This window comes from Gavia stellata, chromosome 2 (genome assembly GCF_030936135.1).
Source record: "Gavia stellata isolate bGavSte3 chromosome 2, bGavSte3.hap2, whole genome shotgun sequence".
Taxonomy (NCBI): domain Eukaryota; kingdom Metazoa; phylum Chordata; class Aves; order Gaviiformes; family Gaviidae; genus Gavia; species Gavia stellata.
In genome coordinates this window covers 348,748-364,180 of record NC_082595.1, presented here as the reverse complement: position 1 = coordinate 364,180, position 15,433 = coordinate 348,748, and the positions used below count along the sequence as shown (strand labels likewise).

The following is a 15,433-nucleotide window of genomic DNA, read 5'->3' as shown; positions in this document are numbered from 1 at the left end:
AAAAGCTACAGCAGACTACACGCTGCAGTCGGTCACCAATACACACACAAGGCTGGTTTCCAATTCCACTGGATACCTCAGGGGATGCCACCCGATGCCATCCAGCACGCAGAGGCTTATTTTATAAGGCTGCACAGATGCGCACACGTCCGAGCTGCCACCCAGCTCTGCGGCACAGGGGGAGGCTGCAGGGTCAGTTCCCCACCTCCCTGCATAGCTCCCTCGCAGGCGCTGCTGGTACAGTTGGCAGAAGCCCCGGCTCACCCCCGCCTTACAGACACCCTAGAAAGTCTATATACCTGCAATGCAGCCAGGTGCCCCCCACCACGTGCTGGAGGCTGGTGTTTTCGGGACGGGGCTGCATTTATGACCATGCACTGGTCTCTCCAGGAACCTGCTGAGCGTGCTGGGGTAAAATGTGTAAGCCCGAGGAACGGCGAGGGTCCTACCTTCTCATGAACTTGCCCTTAGGCAGCAGAAACACATTATCCCCTGGGCCTTGGCAAACAGAAATCCCAAACTATTTACCATTCTAGTGAATTATGATAGTTCTTCTTCTTCCTTTCCTTTCCCTGACCTCACTACACACTAAGGTGAGCAGAATCCCAATGCCATCCCATCGCCCGCTTCCCATCTGGCTGCACTACACCCCAAAAGGCTACATGAGCAACTGGACTAAAAACCACTGTAGTTCTAGGAAAGATGTTCAACCTGCAGAAAAGGTGACCGAGTACTCAAATACACTAAGGGATGCACCATTTGTGTGATAGAGAGGGAGTTAAAGTGCAGCAGGAAGCACTGAGGGTCGACACTGAGAGAAAGCTTCCTTTAAGGTCCCTTACACCAGGTCATCTTCCAGTCACTAAAGGTGGAGAAAGAAAGGAGGAAGAAAAATAAGCTAAGAAAAATAAATAAAAAAAAAGACGACAAGTTTTAAAGGTTCAAAAGCTAATTATCACAACTTCAGCCAGGGCTGGGGCACTACGTACCACCTTGCTTTATTTCTGGGACGCCAGGAGCCTTTTAGTCCAGAGGATGCACCAAAAGCGATGCCTTCTTTTTTCAGTGGAAACCTGCTGAGGAAGAAAAAAAATAATTCATGCATACTTCTATAATAGGTTGTGGTGAGCATGAAACAAGAATAGCAAGCCAGGGAACCTTCACATTTTGCAGGAATAGCGCTTCCATTCCCTTACACAAGTTAAATATGTCATTCAAAAAGATTTTCTCATGGGAAAAAGTAAGCAAAGAGGAATGGAAATAAAGTGGTCAGAGCTGATTATCTTGCCAACTGTAGATGCCTTCAGACATTTGTTTGGGGCAGGGGAGCCTGACAAAAAAAGAGTATTCGAGTATAAATGCAAACCATTGCATTTTGAAACAAAGGTTGATACATTCAACGATAAATATGCGTGCATGCATACATACACACACACACTCTCTATAAACAGCTGACTACAGTAAGGGTTTAAGAGTGAAGGAAATGCAATGTCCATATTGCATTACCCCCTAAAGAAAGTGAGAAAGGACAGGAGGAATTGAACCGCTTTTTCAAAACCACATTTGCGCTGTATGATTTTTATGGAGAATTTCAGGACTTTGTAATTTTTGGGAGACAATGCAGACTAAACATTGACACTCCACAAATAAACCCTAAACAAAACCAAAAGCATTATCTGAAGTCTATTATAAATACTGCACAATCAATTTTTTTTTTTTTTTTTTTTTTTTAAGAATAAGCTTAGTATAAGTGTAGTTGTATTCAGACTCACCTGTGGGCATGCTTCCCCCTCTTTTAAATTTACATATCCTGATGTCTTCAAATCCAGCTCCAAATCCACTTTGACAGCTCCATCTAGATGAGTAGGTAAAACACACTAACCTCTCCTACTTGAATTAATGGAGGATATATTAAATAGCATCTGTGGGAGGCCCCTTTAGAACAGTCATGCCAGAGACACATACTTTATCCAAACCTACTCCATTTAAAAAGGGCAAACAATCCCAGGGGGACCGGGAACTATCTGTGATCCTAACTAATAGCTTTAAATATAGCCTATTTTCTTCATATGTAGTTGGCATCAAATGTATTTATGCATGTAGAAAGTTGAGTGGGATAGGAACAGCTATTTTGGGGTTGCAGAAAGGTCAGAGGAATGCAAGGCAAGCGTTGGCATCCCAAGGCTCTTGTAAGGATGCTAAACTTGACAGGGCTTTTTAGGAAAATGCATTTTTAGTACAGAGATGCTGGTAGATGGCTCCATAATGACTACACGTATTAAGTAAAAGACTGCAGTTGTTGATCAGCAATATGGCTTTTCTACTGCTTGGAGCTGAGGTGTTTGGAATCTTCTTCATAACAAACAAACAACAACCCAGGGTTTTTTGATTTTAGGGTTTGGTTTTAGTTGTTTTTTTGTTTAAGTTAAATGAAACCGTATTTTTGCAAACCTGTGCAAATAAAGAAGTGCTAATTTTCTCTTGCCCTCTTGAAAAGCAGATGCTAAAAAAGCTTTAATGGCATTGAATTAGGTAGTCAACCAAGTAACTAAGGCTTTGCATGGAAATGAGATACCATGGGAAGAGGGGTGTACCAGGCTGCCCCTTTTTAGTTCAGAGTACAGTTGGAGTTCAGCTTCCTCCCACCGTGGAGGAAACCTGCTGTACTCAAAGTGTCCGCAGAAGCCCCAGCCGGGCCCTGCCTCGCACGCACCCTGCCCGCAGCTCCTGTGGCATTTGGGGCTTAGCAGCTCTCAGGCAGGGCCATGAGCACCAAGGCTCCCGAGTATTTCCAGCAGCACCAGAGTTGCAGGCACGCTTTGGAAGCGCAGTGCTTCAGACACACTGCTACCTCTAACCTCTCCGGGTGCAGGAGGTAACCTCTCCTGCTCCCCATGCAAGGAGAATATTTAACTACTCCATCTATGTTTGTGGTTTCTCTACAGCTGGTCAGTGCAACAGAATAAAGAAGGGAAAAGCACGCTAACCTTTTTATTTACTCTAGCAGCTTTCCCTCGTCTGCTGCACTGCCTGCCATCCCTCGGGTCCAGCTGCGTGTTCAAATTAAAGAAATCAGATGGACTTTGCTCTTGTTGGCAATCTTAGAATAAGTACATACGCTGCTTACCCCTTCACGGACGCACAACACTGACTCCAGCACTGCCGCCATTACTTCCAGAGATAGACTCCGCAAGGCCAAGCTGAGTCCCGAAAAGAAACTGAGCCAGGTTCTCAGCAGTGCTGCAGAAGTCCTAGCAAGCTGCTCAAGTTGTATCTGCCCTCAGCATCCTCCAAGGGGCTGGTAAGGCACAGCGGCTTCCCAGAGCACAGCTGCTCCCAGAACAGGTCCTCCCAGAGGGCACAGCCAACACTGCCACCCCATTTAGCAGACGAAGAGTCATGCAATGAGATCCCAGCTGACTGCTTACGTAGGTGTTTTGGTCACACAAAATGGTACGGTTTGCCCAGTTAGAGAGCAGTTACATATGGGGTACACTTCCCTGGGCAGCCTGTTCCAGTGTCTCACCACTGGCCACACTATTTCTGATAGAGGCCAGGATGCCGTTGGCCTTCTTGGCCACCTGGGCACACTGCTGGCTCATCTTCAGCCGGCTGTCAATCAACACCCCCAGGTCCTTTTCCGCTGGGCAGCTTTCCAGCCACTCGTCCCCAAGCCTGTGGCGTTGCATGGGGTTGTTGTGACCCAAGTGCAGGACCCGGCACTTGGCCTTGTTGAACCTCATACAATTGGCCTGGGCCCATCGATCCAGCCTGTCCAGATCCCTCTGCAGAGCCTTCCGACCCTCCAGCAGATCAACACTCCTGCCCAACTTGGTGTTGTCTGCAAACTTGCTGAGGGAGCACTCGATCCCCTCATCCAGATCATCGATAAAGATATTAAACAAGACCGGTCCCAAAACTGAGCCCAGGGGGACTCCGCTTGTGACTAGAAATAGTCTGTAAACAACTTTTTCATCATCTACATCATGAGGGTTGTAAAACTTAGTCTGAAGACCACTTACGTCTGATGGCTTTGCTCTCTTACGCATACGGCTTCCTCTGGTTAAATGCGTATTTTCCTCAAGTTAGAGGTAAGATTAAAAAAAAAAAATCATCCCTGTTAATTACATATGAGGTCTTGGAAACAGCAGCAGCAGTTAAATGCCAAAACAGAAAACAAAGAAAAAAGAAGATTCACAAATTTTACACCTTACTAGAGTTTGGATTCAATAGAAGTTTATACTTTTGTTTTCTTCCTCTGGAGTTAAAAAAAAAAAAAAAAAAAATCAATTAACATTTTTAAGTACACAATTTAAAAAATAGTGTTTTATGATTGACATGTTTTCAGTCAATTCCTAAACGGCTTTAGCGAAATCAAATACAATTCCTACAGTTACAGCAGTTCAACATTTATATGAAGATATTTATATTGCAATGTTCATAAGTTACGCTCTCCACCTCCCAGAATGGCCCTCTTTCATCACGTCATTGATTTAAGTGTCGTTTGTGAAACGTGTGTGAAATGTACTCAGATGCATACCTGTTTTAGGATTCTAGCCAAATTCTTGTAAGGGGCTTTTACAGGGATATATCAGAGTTTTAGATCCAGGGCATTTTCTTAACAGGAATGCAGAAGCAGTTTCTCACTGGAAAGACAGCCTCATTTCCAAATTAGCCCAATCAATGATAGCCTAACAAGAGGCAACATGATCTATACCACACAAATCCTAATGTGGTGCTAAAAAGCCATGAATAAATACGTCTGGCTAGAGGCAAAAATTCAGCTCTCTTTCCTTCTGCTTCTTTGACTTAATGAAGAGACACACTCTTAACTAATTGCTTTGGCAGGCCAGCGGGCTGTCTTTGCTTAATAATACCATTAGGAATGCCACAAGGTTTCAGCTTCTAATATTAAGGCTCTTCAACATATGCTTTTTAAAAGTGAACCTCAAGATTATTTTCCTTTTCAAAAGATGCTTCTCCTCGCACTTCCTCCCGCTACTTGCTGCATCAGGCATAACAATACACAAATATGCAACGTGCAGTCCGAACTGGGCACTTGCCTGTCACAGGAAAACTTAATACCTACAGAGCACTCTGCTAACAAAAGGACATTCGGAGCAACTCAGAGTTCACAAATAATAGAAAACTACCTTCCCCATATGCCTGCTTCAGGCTTGCCACATACATCCATCTGAATTTGGTCAAAGGTACGACAGCTCTTCGTTTTCCAGGTCCAAGTTGTGAACATGCAGCAAAATTCCAGTTTCATATTCACAACAGAAAACAAAGAATCTAAACACCAAATTGGGTCATATTTGTCCTTTTTTACACTTAATTAGATTCCTCTTTTTGGCTAGTTCAACACTTTTTCTAGCTCTAGTAATCTGTAACAAAGCAACAGGCAGACAAGCATTTGAAAGATGGCTGCCTTTTGTCTTGGAGTCCACTTTTTAAAAAAAATAATAATCATGTAACATTTAAAGAAAAGATACTACTGCCATCATCTAACCAACCTCCTCCTCTATCTGTTTTATGCAGTATAAAATATAGCAGAAAATAGAATTATCAGCTTCCTACAAATGGCTGACATTTTGGTTAGAGTAAGGGCAGGGGTGGGGTCAACCAGAGATCTAAATGTGTAACCAGTAAGGATGTTAACATGCTCAGTCTAAAACCGCAGCTTCCCAAACACCTGCTTAGCAGCCTGACTTTCTATAGCAAGGGATTCACTGTGCCAGAGAGGAACTGCACATTAACACAGAGCCCTACAATATTGCCTGGACATCAGCTTGAACAGGGCAGGCTCAAAATCAAATCACTCCCAACAGCTTTTCTTCCCCTCCAATACACATAAAGTCTCCGATCCAGCAAACACCTAATTCTTTTAGTCAAACTGGAAGTTTTACTGATACATTAGCAAATGCATCACTACTCTACAGCCTCGCTGTTATGGTATGCTTCAAAGGAGAAAAAATTGATGTTTTAAACTCTACCAAGCAGAGGTCATAAACTAAACGAACCCCCCAGTCTTACACATCGTTAGCCAGTGTTCCCACCTCTAGACTAGAGTAGCATTTATAGTCAGCTCACAACCCTTCTCCTCATATTGCTCCAATGTTGAAAGACAGTAGCAATCTTCAGCAAATGGCTGCAGGATAAGAAACATTGCAAGAAAGTACCTCCAGACATAGATAGGGTAAGATGCGTAGGACCAAAGAAGGGTGGAATCTAAGATAGAGCCTTGCCATCTGCACTCCCTGTTCACCTGTAAAGGCAGCTCTGTGCCCAACATACTTACTTTACACTTGGCATGACTGTTTTTGTGGTTCTTTATAGGCACTGAATGTATCTAATACACGATGCAAAGCCCTTATACATAATTTTGGATTCTAATACTGAGCCTGACATAAAATTTTAGGAGGTGTGACACTCACAGCAGGGCTGTGAAGTCTGTCTTGGATTAGAGTTTCTTCTATCACAGCCTCCAGAAAAACTAAAGACATGGTTGCTACAGGCAGGCTAGTAGATGACATAATCTAAAATGACTGGCACTTCATAGCCTCAGAGACCCCCCTGAACCTTCCTAAGGAACATAGTACAAAAAATTTTGCAAGGAATAAGAGGAAGTTATGCTGGTGACTGTGTTCATGGGAAAACAAAGTGAAAAAGGCATCTTCTGATCAAAAGTCTCCCTCATTACTGGACCATCTTGTACACAGGGTCTCCAACTTGAATCGTTCCAGTTCTGTCAACAGCAAAGTATCTTCCAAAGAGAGGGCTGGATTTATATATGTGTTGCTCAGACGGATCACATAAGCGGTAACTGCAGAGAGAGAGCACTTCTTTAGAATCAGTGGTAGCGAATTCTAAACATCAAAATATCAGTGATGAGAGAGAGGACATGAATAGTGATGCCCTGTTTTGGTCACCATACTGAACTAAAAAATAAATAAATATTACAGTTAAGAGAAACAAGCAGTTGAAATGGAGGAAAAAAAAAAGCCTGATTGTATTCACACATCCATGTGTAATGCACATATGAAAGACTTTATAAAATGCCAAAGTTGCAAAGTTAGACCTTTAAATATCTTAAATACCTGTTACCCCAGGCATTCACCCTAGCAAAGATGAAAGAGACAAGGAATGTAAAGTTTGCAAGAAAGAATAGAGAACTTCCTGAATTTTCTCACCATATAGAACTGCAGAAAGTAGAATGGAAGCCAATACACACAGACCTTTACACTACATTACTATGTCCCACATACAAACCACTTTTAAAACACTAGTCTAACATCTGTTGGGATCTAGCCTAAATCCACTCCCACAGCCTAAGAAGCACTGGTATTTTTACCACCTTTTCAATGTTTCCAGGGGCTCCTTCCTGTCCAGGACTCCAGTGTCTGGGTTAACAGTTGTTAAAATACACCTGCAATGACAGCACCAAATCAATAACAACTTATTACAAATCTCTATACATCTATATAAAAGAAAAGTCTCAACTGTTTACCTGGCACAACAGACTGTCCCTTTCATCTCCACATCGCCAATAAGAATCTCCTCCCAGGTGTCCTAAGGGAAGGTAAACGTTATGCACAGATTAGATATATCCACATGCAACCATTTTTCCAGGAGTGGCACAGTCATTCCTAGAAGAAGCAGTACCATTCCAGATGATCACCTTTAAAACAAGTACAGTTATATTATGGTACTGTTTTAATGAAAACCCTACAGTCACTGCATTCATCCAGCTCAGGACCCCCTAGTAATTATACCTGGAAAGAAAGGTACACAAGTAATAAATCCCGTTCTGCAGCATGCACTTGTCTGAACCTAAAGCAAGCTTATTTTTACTGTATGTGTGGTAATCTGATCTGTGACCTCTGGTAAGCCACCATTTTTGCAGAAAGTAAATTTTTAGTGCAAGTAAGTTTTCACTTCTTGTCTACACAAGCTTCCTATTGCAATCCTTCTGGGAAGGCAAAAACCCATTGCCATTTTAGGAACTTCTTAGATTTGGGAAATTATCAGATCTATCCAGAGTAAATTCTTTGGAAAAACGGCAACATGACATAAAACCACTTAAAATCCACCATCACCAGTTCACTTCATCACCAGATACCTTCCTAGATAGTGTTTTTTGAACTACCAGAATATTGTCAGAGACACAGTGATAGACTGCAGTATTGAAAGGGTCAGTTTTACTCTTGTGCCAAAGGCTATAAAACATCACACTGCCAATTTACAAATCGTTCCTTTGTGTCATTAATTGATCAATTATAGCATGCATAGCTTTCCCTACTTTGCACTTAAAATGAGCTTTCAGTAGCAAGCCTGTCATTTAAATACACTCACTTTATCCTTTGCTAAGCTAAATAAGCGTTCACAGACCTGCCTCCTCCCTCAATGTTTCACATGCACTGATGTGAGCAGAAGCTGTATCTCTCTGGAATCCATCTGTAAAAATCACAGAACAGCAGCTTTCCTCACCCTTGTAGGTACCATCATACAAGAAAAACGAGTGACAAAGAAACATGACCAAGTCTTCAAGAAGAAATTTAAGACAGTTATTTTACCTCCTCAAAAGCAGTGCAATCTGTCACAAGAATATTTGGCCTGAAGTTCTGTATCTTAACTTTCTTTTCCAGCCTGCTATTTAGATCTTCCAGTGAAGCTTCTGAGATGATCAAGACTGGGCTACAGTCAGGATAGGCAACCTACATAAACAAACACAAACAAATCCTAAGAGAATGGAAGCAAAGTTACCGAATGGCAAAAGGATAGGTATGTTGGAATCAGTGGCCACCTATTAGCCTGATTGTTAGGCTACTGCATTCAGGTTTTAATTTTCCTGGAAGGAGGTTAACAAGTAAAATAACATGCCCTTTCCTATTTCAGTAACCACGGCAAGTTTCATGTCCTAAAATTGTAAAATTAAACCTCTATTTATAGAATTAAACCAAAATTACATTAGCTACCACAACTTCTTACAAAATAATACTGTATGCATGTCCCAGACATTTATTGTAGGTGTTACAGGTGGAACTAAGAATATCAGTAAAATATGTTAAGTACTTAAGACATTTATGGACCTGCTGAACTTACCTGGTTGACTATAATCAACTAACTGGATTTTTCTATATAATGAATCTATCTTATCACAACACCAGAGGGAGTTTCACATACAGAATAGCAATACTAAATTGCAACCGTCCATTCGTCAGTCTAAGTTTGCTTGGAAGCAGGAGGGCTGCCACCTTAGCAAACAAGGCCAATGAACAGTATTAAAAGAAAACTCCTATATATGCTAGTTCCACAGGAAAAAAAAAAAAACCACCAAAACAGAAGATAAATTTTGGCAAGAATTTTATTGTATAGCCCTCCTCCTGCCTTTCTCATATTATCCTCCCCCCGACACTTGTACATGCCTTTACAACAACAAGATGAGTGTTGAAATAACTATACAAACAATTCTGCCCTCTTTTCATGCTAGGATTCCTTAACGTCACCCCTCCTAATCTGACATCCCTTTTGCTGAAACCTAGTCTTCTGTACTGGTCTCAGTGTCCTTACATAATAAATGCATATGTATAAAAGCCCAGCATTGAATATACTTTCTTCTCTTTGTGCAACAACAAGCAAAACACTGATGGCCTATAGATAACAACACCACATCAGTAAGGCAAGGTACTCACAACTTGCATTTGCTTAAAAAGCTTACACTCATCAGGTATAGTTTAAACAATCTTTACCTGAGAGTTGTTCAGACAAAAAGAAGGGCATCAGGAGCTCCAATGATACGAGGATGTCTGAGCACAGCATATCCTTTCCCTACCTGCATTAACTTTCTCTAATATTACACCTTCAAGCCTCTTCCCACAGAAAGAGAGAGATGAAACCTCTATAACCTTCTCTGGATTTTAATTCCTAGGCCCACAATTATAGAGCTCTGGGTTAAGCATCGTTCCTTTAAACAAAACACGAGGTAACACAACTCGTATCTGTACACTCCTAGACCTAACAAGGGATAGGGAACAGAGGTTTTCTATGCAACACAGATTACACCATCAAAACATCTTTAAAAACGTAACTTTTTTTCTATTCACTGAGGCACAAAAGGAATGCTGTTGTGCAATGTAATAGTTCCCCTTCAAATACCAGTATCAGACTCTTTAGCTGTGAATGGTCAATAGCTTAGAACAAATTTAAAGTAAAATTTAAGCAAGTCATCTCATCATAGGAAAGGAGAAGACTCGTGGTTTAAGTACATGACTACACACCTTGCTAAACTGGGCTCAGTCACCAATGATGCAATGGGCAGGTTTCGGAAGGTGGGTGGGAAATCGTTAAAAGAAAGTACTTCTGAAAAAAAGAACATTCATTTACCTCATCTGTGGTTCGGAAAAGGTTAATTATGTCCTTTGACTTTCTTGGCACCATGGAGGGCTCAAAGTGCACCAGTCGATATGGCTCTGAATTCAGGAAAGTGGTGATCCACTGAGCCACTTCATCTCCACAGTCCCTGCCTTGGATATCCAGTCCAAACACCCTGAAGGATCCCAAGACACATCAGCAAGTTAGTTGCAAAGCTGAAGGCTCAAGCATGCTTATTATTCAAAGGCAAACAACTTATTTTAAAGTAGTAGCAACATACAGTAAACAAACTGCCTGAATTGTAACGGGGTGGAAGTTGGTTTCTGAATTTGGCACAAGGCTCATTCCCAGTGCGCTACCTCCTTACCTTATGGTCACCTTGTTTTGGAAGCTAAGTAACATGGACACGGCCGGACAATACCAGGTGGTGAAAGAACGAGCCATGGTGCCCAGAGCTGTCACATCAATGACCAGTAACAAACCTACTTGTTTGCCATACTTTCAAGTCACATTTGCATGCGATTGCAACACCAAAAGATTTGCCCAGAAACCAACTGAAAGGCAATTAATTTCAGAAAATTAATGATAGTTTGAATGGATGTGGCTAGTTACTGTAACTGACATTTACAAATGTTATTAATTGTAAACGTTCCTGATTGTGAAGGAAGCTTTCCTTCAGATTTTAGTGCTGTAAAAGCTTAGCCAAAGCTGAGTGAAACTCTTAAGCTCAAACTTAAGATATTGAGCTATGCTATACGCTAAGAGAGGTTAAAAATTTATAATGAAAGCAAAGTCCATGGGGCATAAAAAAGCCACTGGCAGCAGAATACAAACAAGTTTACGCAAGGAACGCTTTCCTGGCAAGAAAAAGTAAAGCTCAGCTCCATCTTCCAATAAACTTCAACACCAGTCATGAATAGTTTTACCACTCTCTTCAACATAGTAGTTTCCTCTACCTCTGCAACCATACCCGGAGCAGCTTAAAGCATAGAGACGCACAGGCGTCTAGGTTCATCTAGCCTGAGCCCAGCTCCTAGGAGCCCTCCTTTACTCATCTGGGGGGAGAGATGAATCATCACAGCGCTGTCAGCAGTATCCCTGCTCTGTTTGCTGGGATCCCTGTATCAACGCTGTGGCACAGGTTGGGACTAAACACCATTGCCCCATATAGCATTCAACTGCCTTTCTCTTCCCTCCATTCTCTCAGTCCCTGTGTGCCTTCTGGCTGGCCTAACAGAGGTGGGTGTCTTACAGCTTCCAACACTACTGTCTTCCACCCACGAAGCAGATCTATCCTAAGCACTCAGTGGTATAGGGATGCACGGGAATACATCATGCAATTTAAGTATCACAACACATACAGACAAAAGGCACAAATGAAGAACGCAGAGGCTTTTTAACCAGATGGTTGTAAAAACCCTCTAGCATATTATCTGCACAAATAAAAACTGTGCCTACACAGTGACTTCAGTCGTACATTTGGCTCCCCAAAACACGGGATTTTTAAATATCCAAGTAAAATCTGCAGCTGGACTTACCAGTTTTAAAGATTAGCATCTGCACAGCCTTTTGCAGTCAGACGCACTATTGCGTTGCCTCAGCTCCAAACGACCGGGCACGAGCCAGCACCAATCTGAAGGCATCGTGCTTGCCCAGCGGCAGAATAAATACAAGTCTGTGCAGAAGGCCTTTGCCGGCAGAGCGTACCATACAGTAAGACAGCTACTCCCACGCACAAGCTGGAAAGGAAGAGTCGAGGAGCAAAAGCCAAATCTTCATTTGCCTGAATATAGTACTATTCCCAAACCTCATTCTTACAAATGGCTGCATGGATCAGAAAGTATCAGCCTTGAGCTGACAAATGGCAAATTGTTTAAGCACAGCAGAGTCATACAAAACCTCAGGATTCTTCCTGAGAAGTACAAAGCAACGTTGAACTATGGGTATTGCTAATTTCACATCCTATGACACCACTTACAATACCAGACAACTTGGTAATTTTTAAAGTCCACTTACAGGCATCTAACTTTTGCTTATTTGCATTCCCAAATTCCAGCAATTTTAAAGCCAGAGAGTGCAATAGTTTATTAAGGCAAAGAAAGAAAAAAGTCAAGAGAAAAATAAATCACTGAGATCTGAAATTGGAAAATCCAAGATCATTTTTCATTACTGAAATGTATTTAGTATATTTAAATATTTTTCTAACGGCACAACAAATTTTAGAGAAATAACATCTTGAAAACTGCACGTTTTTGTAGCGTGTGTGTCATTGGCTAACACATACCCATTATGGACAGATTTTTAAAATACTGTCCCCTTTCTCCATGAGAAATGCTATCATTTGTAACTTGCACCTGCCTTGTATAAACAGAGGTACCCAGCTATGCTGATCAAGGGTTTCCACAGCAACAGATTTATGCTAAAAGCTAGTGAATGAAGTTCCTTTCCAGCACTCTTTTAATTATAGCAGCTGGTACATTAACCTTCTCTGCTACCCAAAGGAAAAACACTTATCAGTATCTTTGCAGGGGCTAACACCATTAACAGTTACTAAAGAGTTTACATATTAATTGACATTTTAACAGGGAAAAGGTTTTCTGCTTCCCCTTGTCAGTTTTCCAGCATGGATGTCAATACATGGATAAAATAACCAGGCCTGCACACAGCTAAATGACTACGTTTGTAACCTGTTCACCTGAAACCTCTTCGAGATAGCACCTACAGGGCATGACTTGCTGTCTGGGGATGCCCATCTTTCCCCTGTGACCACAGGGTGAGCCTCAGGCAACTAAGTTACTAATTCAGGCACTCAGTTAAATGCCTACAGACAGGGGGTGAGGGAATCTGAACTCTGTTTTAGAGTGGTTTCGAGGATTCCCGAGAAAGGTAAACACATATACACAGACTACAAGGAAAAAAAAAATAAGAAACCCCAAGCGTTTTATTAACTACAAACATGCATTACACTGAGGGTATCTTGCAAAGCAATTGTCTTACTGACCCGAGGACCCTGAGGAAGATGGACCAGCCATACATTCTTGCGTCATCTTGCGCTGCACGCTCAGCTCAGCAGTCGGTAGGTGCCAGCTTTACGTGGGCGTCCCCACAGAGGCAACAGTGACCTCGCCGTACACCGGCCCACTGCTCTTCGGGAAATCCCGGTATTTATACATTTGCAGAGGAACGGATTTCGACACAGGTGACCAGCGGGTGCCGAAACACGCCTCAGTTGCCAACACTCAACATAGGGAGCCTATGGTGCACGTGCCTGCTGGTCAGGCATGCTGCACGCACCATAGCCATCCCATCTGTTGGTTCGTAGGCTTTGTACATGCGGCATATTACCATACTCCAGCAGTCATGTATCAGCCATGCTCAAGCCGATAGCAAGGTATTATAAGGCAAGCAAAATTATGAACTGTGCTTTGTATTCCGCCACCACTGCACGTCCTCCCTGTCCTCCCCCTGTATTGCTCAGCCTCCTTATCTCTATGGTCAGCATTTCAAACACTAGACAATAAACCATCTGTTTTCTTGTGCTGACTGCGGTTTTCTCAGCTATCTACTTCTCACCCAATGTTGTGGTTTTCTCTGCTATCTACTTCTCACCCAGTGTCCATCCACAGACCAAAATTCCATCTTTTAACCCTTCCGTACACACTCTGACATCTCACCAGTTGCAAACGGCCAGTGTGTATCTGAAAATGTTGATACGTATATTAGTGGTGACCAAGAAATACCAATATGCATGCCTGAGGTTCCGAGATGCAATTGCTCACCCAAGCGAAAATGAAAACACTGACAGTAAACACAAATGAGTAAACATGACAGTCTACGAAGACTGAAGATCACAGTTCATTTGGCAGATGTGTGGCGTATGGTCTTTGGATATTGTGCCATCTTTTCCCGAGATTTGTTTTCACCAATGTTTAGCAGATTAAAACTAGACCTTTTGTTATGACAATTAATCCTGGCCTCCTGAATAACAGGCGGCAGAGAATTTCACCCTCCAGCTCCTGCATAAGAAAATGCGAACCATCACACAGTCTTGAAAAAACGAAGCACGTAAGCGAGAGACAGTATTTAGAGAGAAGGGAGGGGGAAACCCCCTTCTTCAGTACCTGCAGTTCTGCACGGGATTTTTCCTGGGGAGCTTCACAGGCAAGCACAGCTTCTTCATTTCTGGGGCATCCAAGGTCAAGTGCCCATTCTCACAGCTGACAGAAATGAGGACCAGCCGCGGCTCCTGGCGAGCTGTAACCATGTGCCCATCTTCCTTGGTCACAAGCCAAAACCTGTAGCGTGACAGGGGACAGAAACGTGCTGAACAACGTCGAAGGCCGACGCCGAGTACCGGGTACTCCCGCGGCCCTGCGGCGTGCGGGGCACGGCAGCGCCAGCACAGCAGGTGCCTCTTCAAAGGCGCTGGAGAAAACATCTAACAAACGCGGGGCCGAAGCGGGGGCCTGGCAGCCCGGCCTGCCCCCGCCTCGGGCCGGGCCGCCCCACCGCGCCTCGCCCCGCTCCCCAGCCCGCCCCGCCGTACCTGTCCCGCAGCTCCCCGCTCCGCAGCCCCATCGGCGTCACCTGCGCCCGCCGCACCGCCACCCCCCGGCACGACTTCACCGGGTACACGAAGAGGCTCAACACCGTCCCCACCCGCTGCAAGCGGCGGCGGGGCCGCCTCCGCTCGCCGGCCCAGCGCCAGGCCCCCAGCAGGGCGCCCAGCGCCAGCAGCGCCGCCGCCCCCCACAGCCAACCAGGCCGCGCCGCCCGCAGCCACAGGCCGGCCGCGCTCCGCGCCCCGCTCATGGCGACCGGGCCCCGGCGGCGGCGGCGCGACGCCTGAAGGGGCCGGGGCCGGGGGCGGGCCAAGGTCTGGCGGCCGCCCCCCTGCGGCCCCGCCGCGCCTGGCGCCTAACGGGCCCCGCTGCGGGCGGCCTGCGGGGCTTTCGCCGGCACCTGCCCGCTGCCCCAGGCCGAGGCCCCCGCGGGGCCAAGACGTTTGGGGGAGGAAAGAGTGCCATCTCGGCGCGGCAGATAAAAGATTGGGTGTGCG

The 15,433-nt window shown here is 44.1% G+C and overlaps 1 protein-coding gene across 1 annotated transcript; it reads right to left on the bottom strand.

The window, feature by feature from the left end:
- Positions 1-4,280: 4,280 nt before the first annotated feature.
- LOC104255812 (mitochondrial amidoxime reducing component 2) lies at positions 4,281-15,186 on the bottom strand. Its single transcript, XM_059834642.1, has 7 exons — positions 14,921-15,186; positions 14,496-14,669; positions 10,387-10,549; positions 8,577-8,717; positions 7,511-7,572; positions 7,358-7,429; positions 4,281-6,826 (listed from the first exon to the last, which is right to left on the bottom strand). Exons 1-7 carry the CDS (start codon positions 15,184-15,186, stop codon positions 6,700-6,702), a joined length of 1,005 nt encoding a protein of 334 aa, XP_059690625.1. The 3' UTR covers positions 4,281-6,699.
- Between the last annotated feature and the right edge of the window lie 247 nt (positions 15,187-15,433).

What these genes read in the sequence shown, in the direction of transcription:
- LOC104255812 (XM_059834642.1), bottom strand. Translation starts at nt 15,186, where the DNA reads ATGAGCGGGGCGCGGAGCGCGGCCGGCCTGTGGCTGCGGGCGGCGCGG. An exon ending in AGCGGGGAGCTGCGGGACAG is followed by an intron (nt 14,670 to 14,920) that starts GTACGGCGGGGC and finishes GTCACGCTACAG; the next exon opens with GTTTTGGCTTGTGACCAAGG. An exon ending in AATCCCGTGCAGAACTGCAG is followed by an intron (nt 10,550 to 14,495) that starts GTACTGAAGAAG and finishes GGGATCCTTCAG; the next exon opens with GGTGTTTGGACTGGATATCC.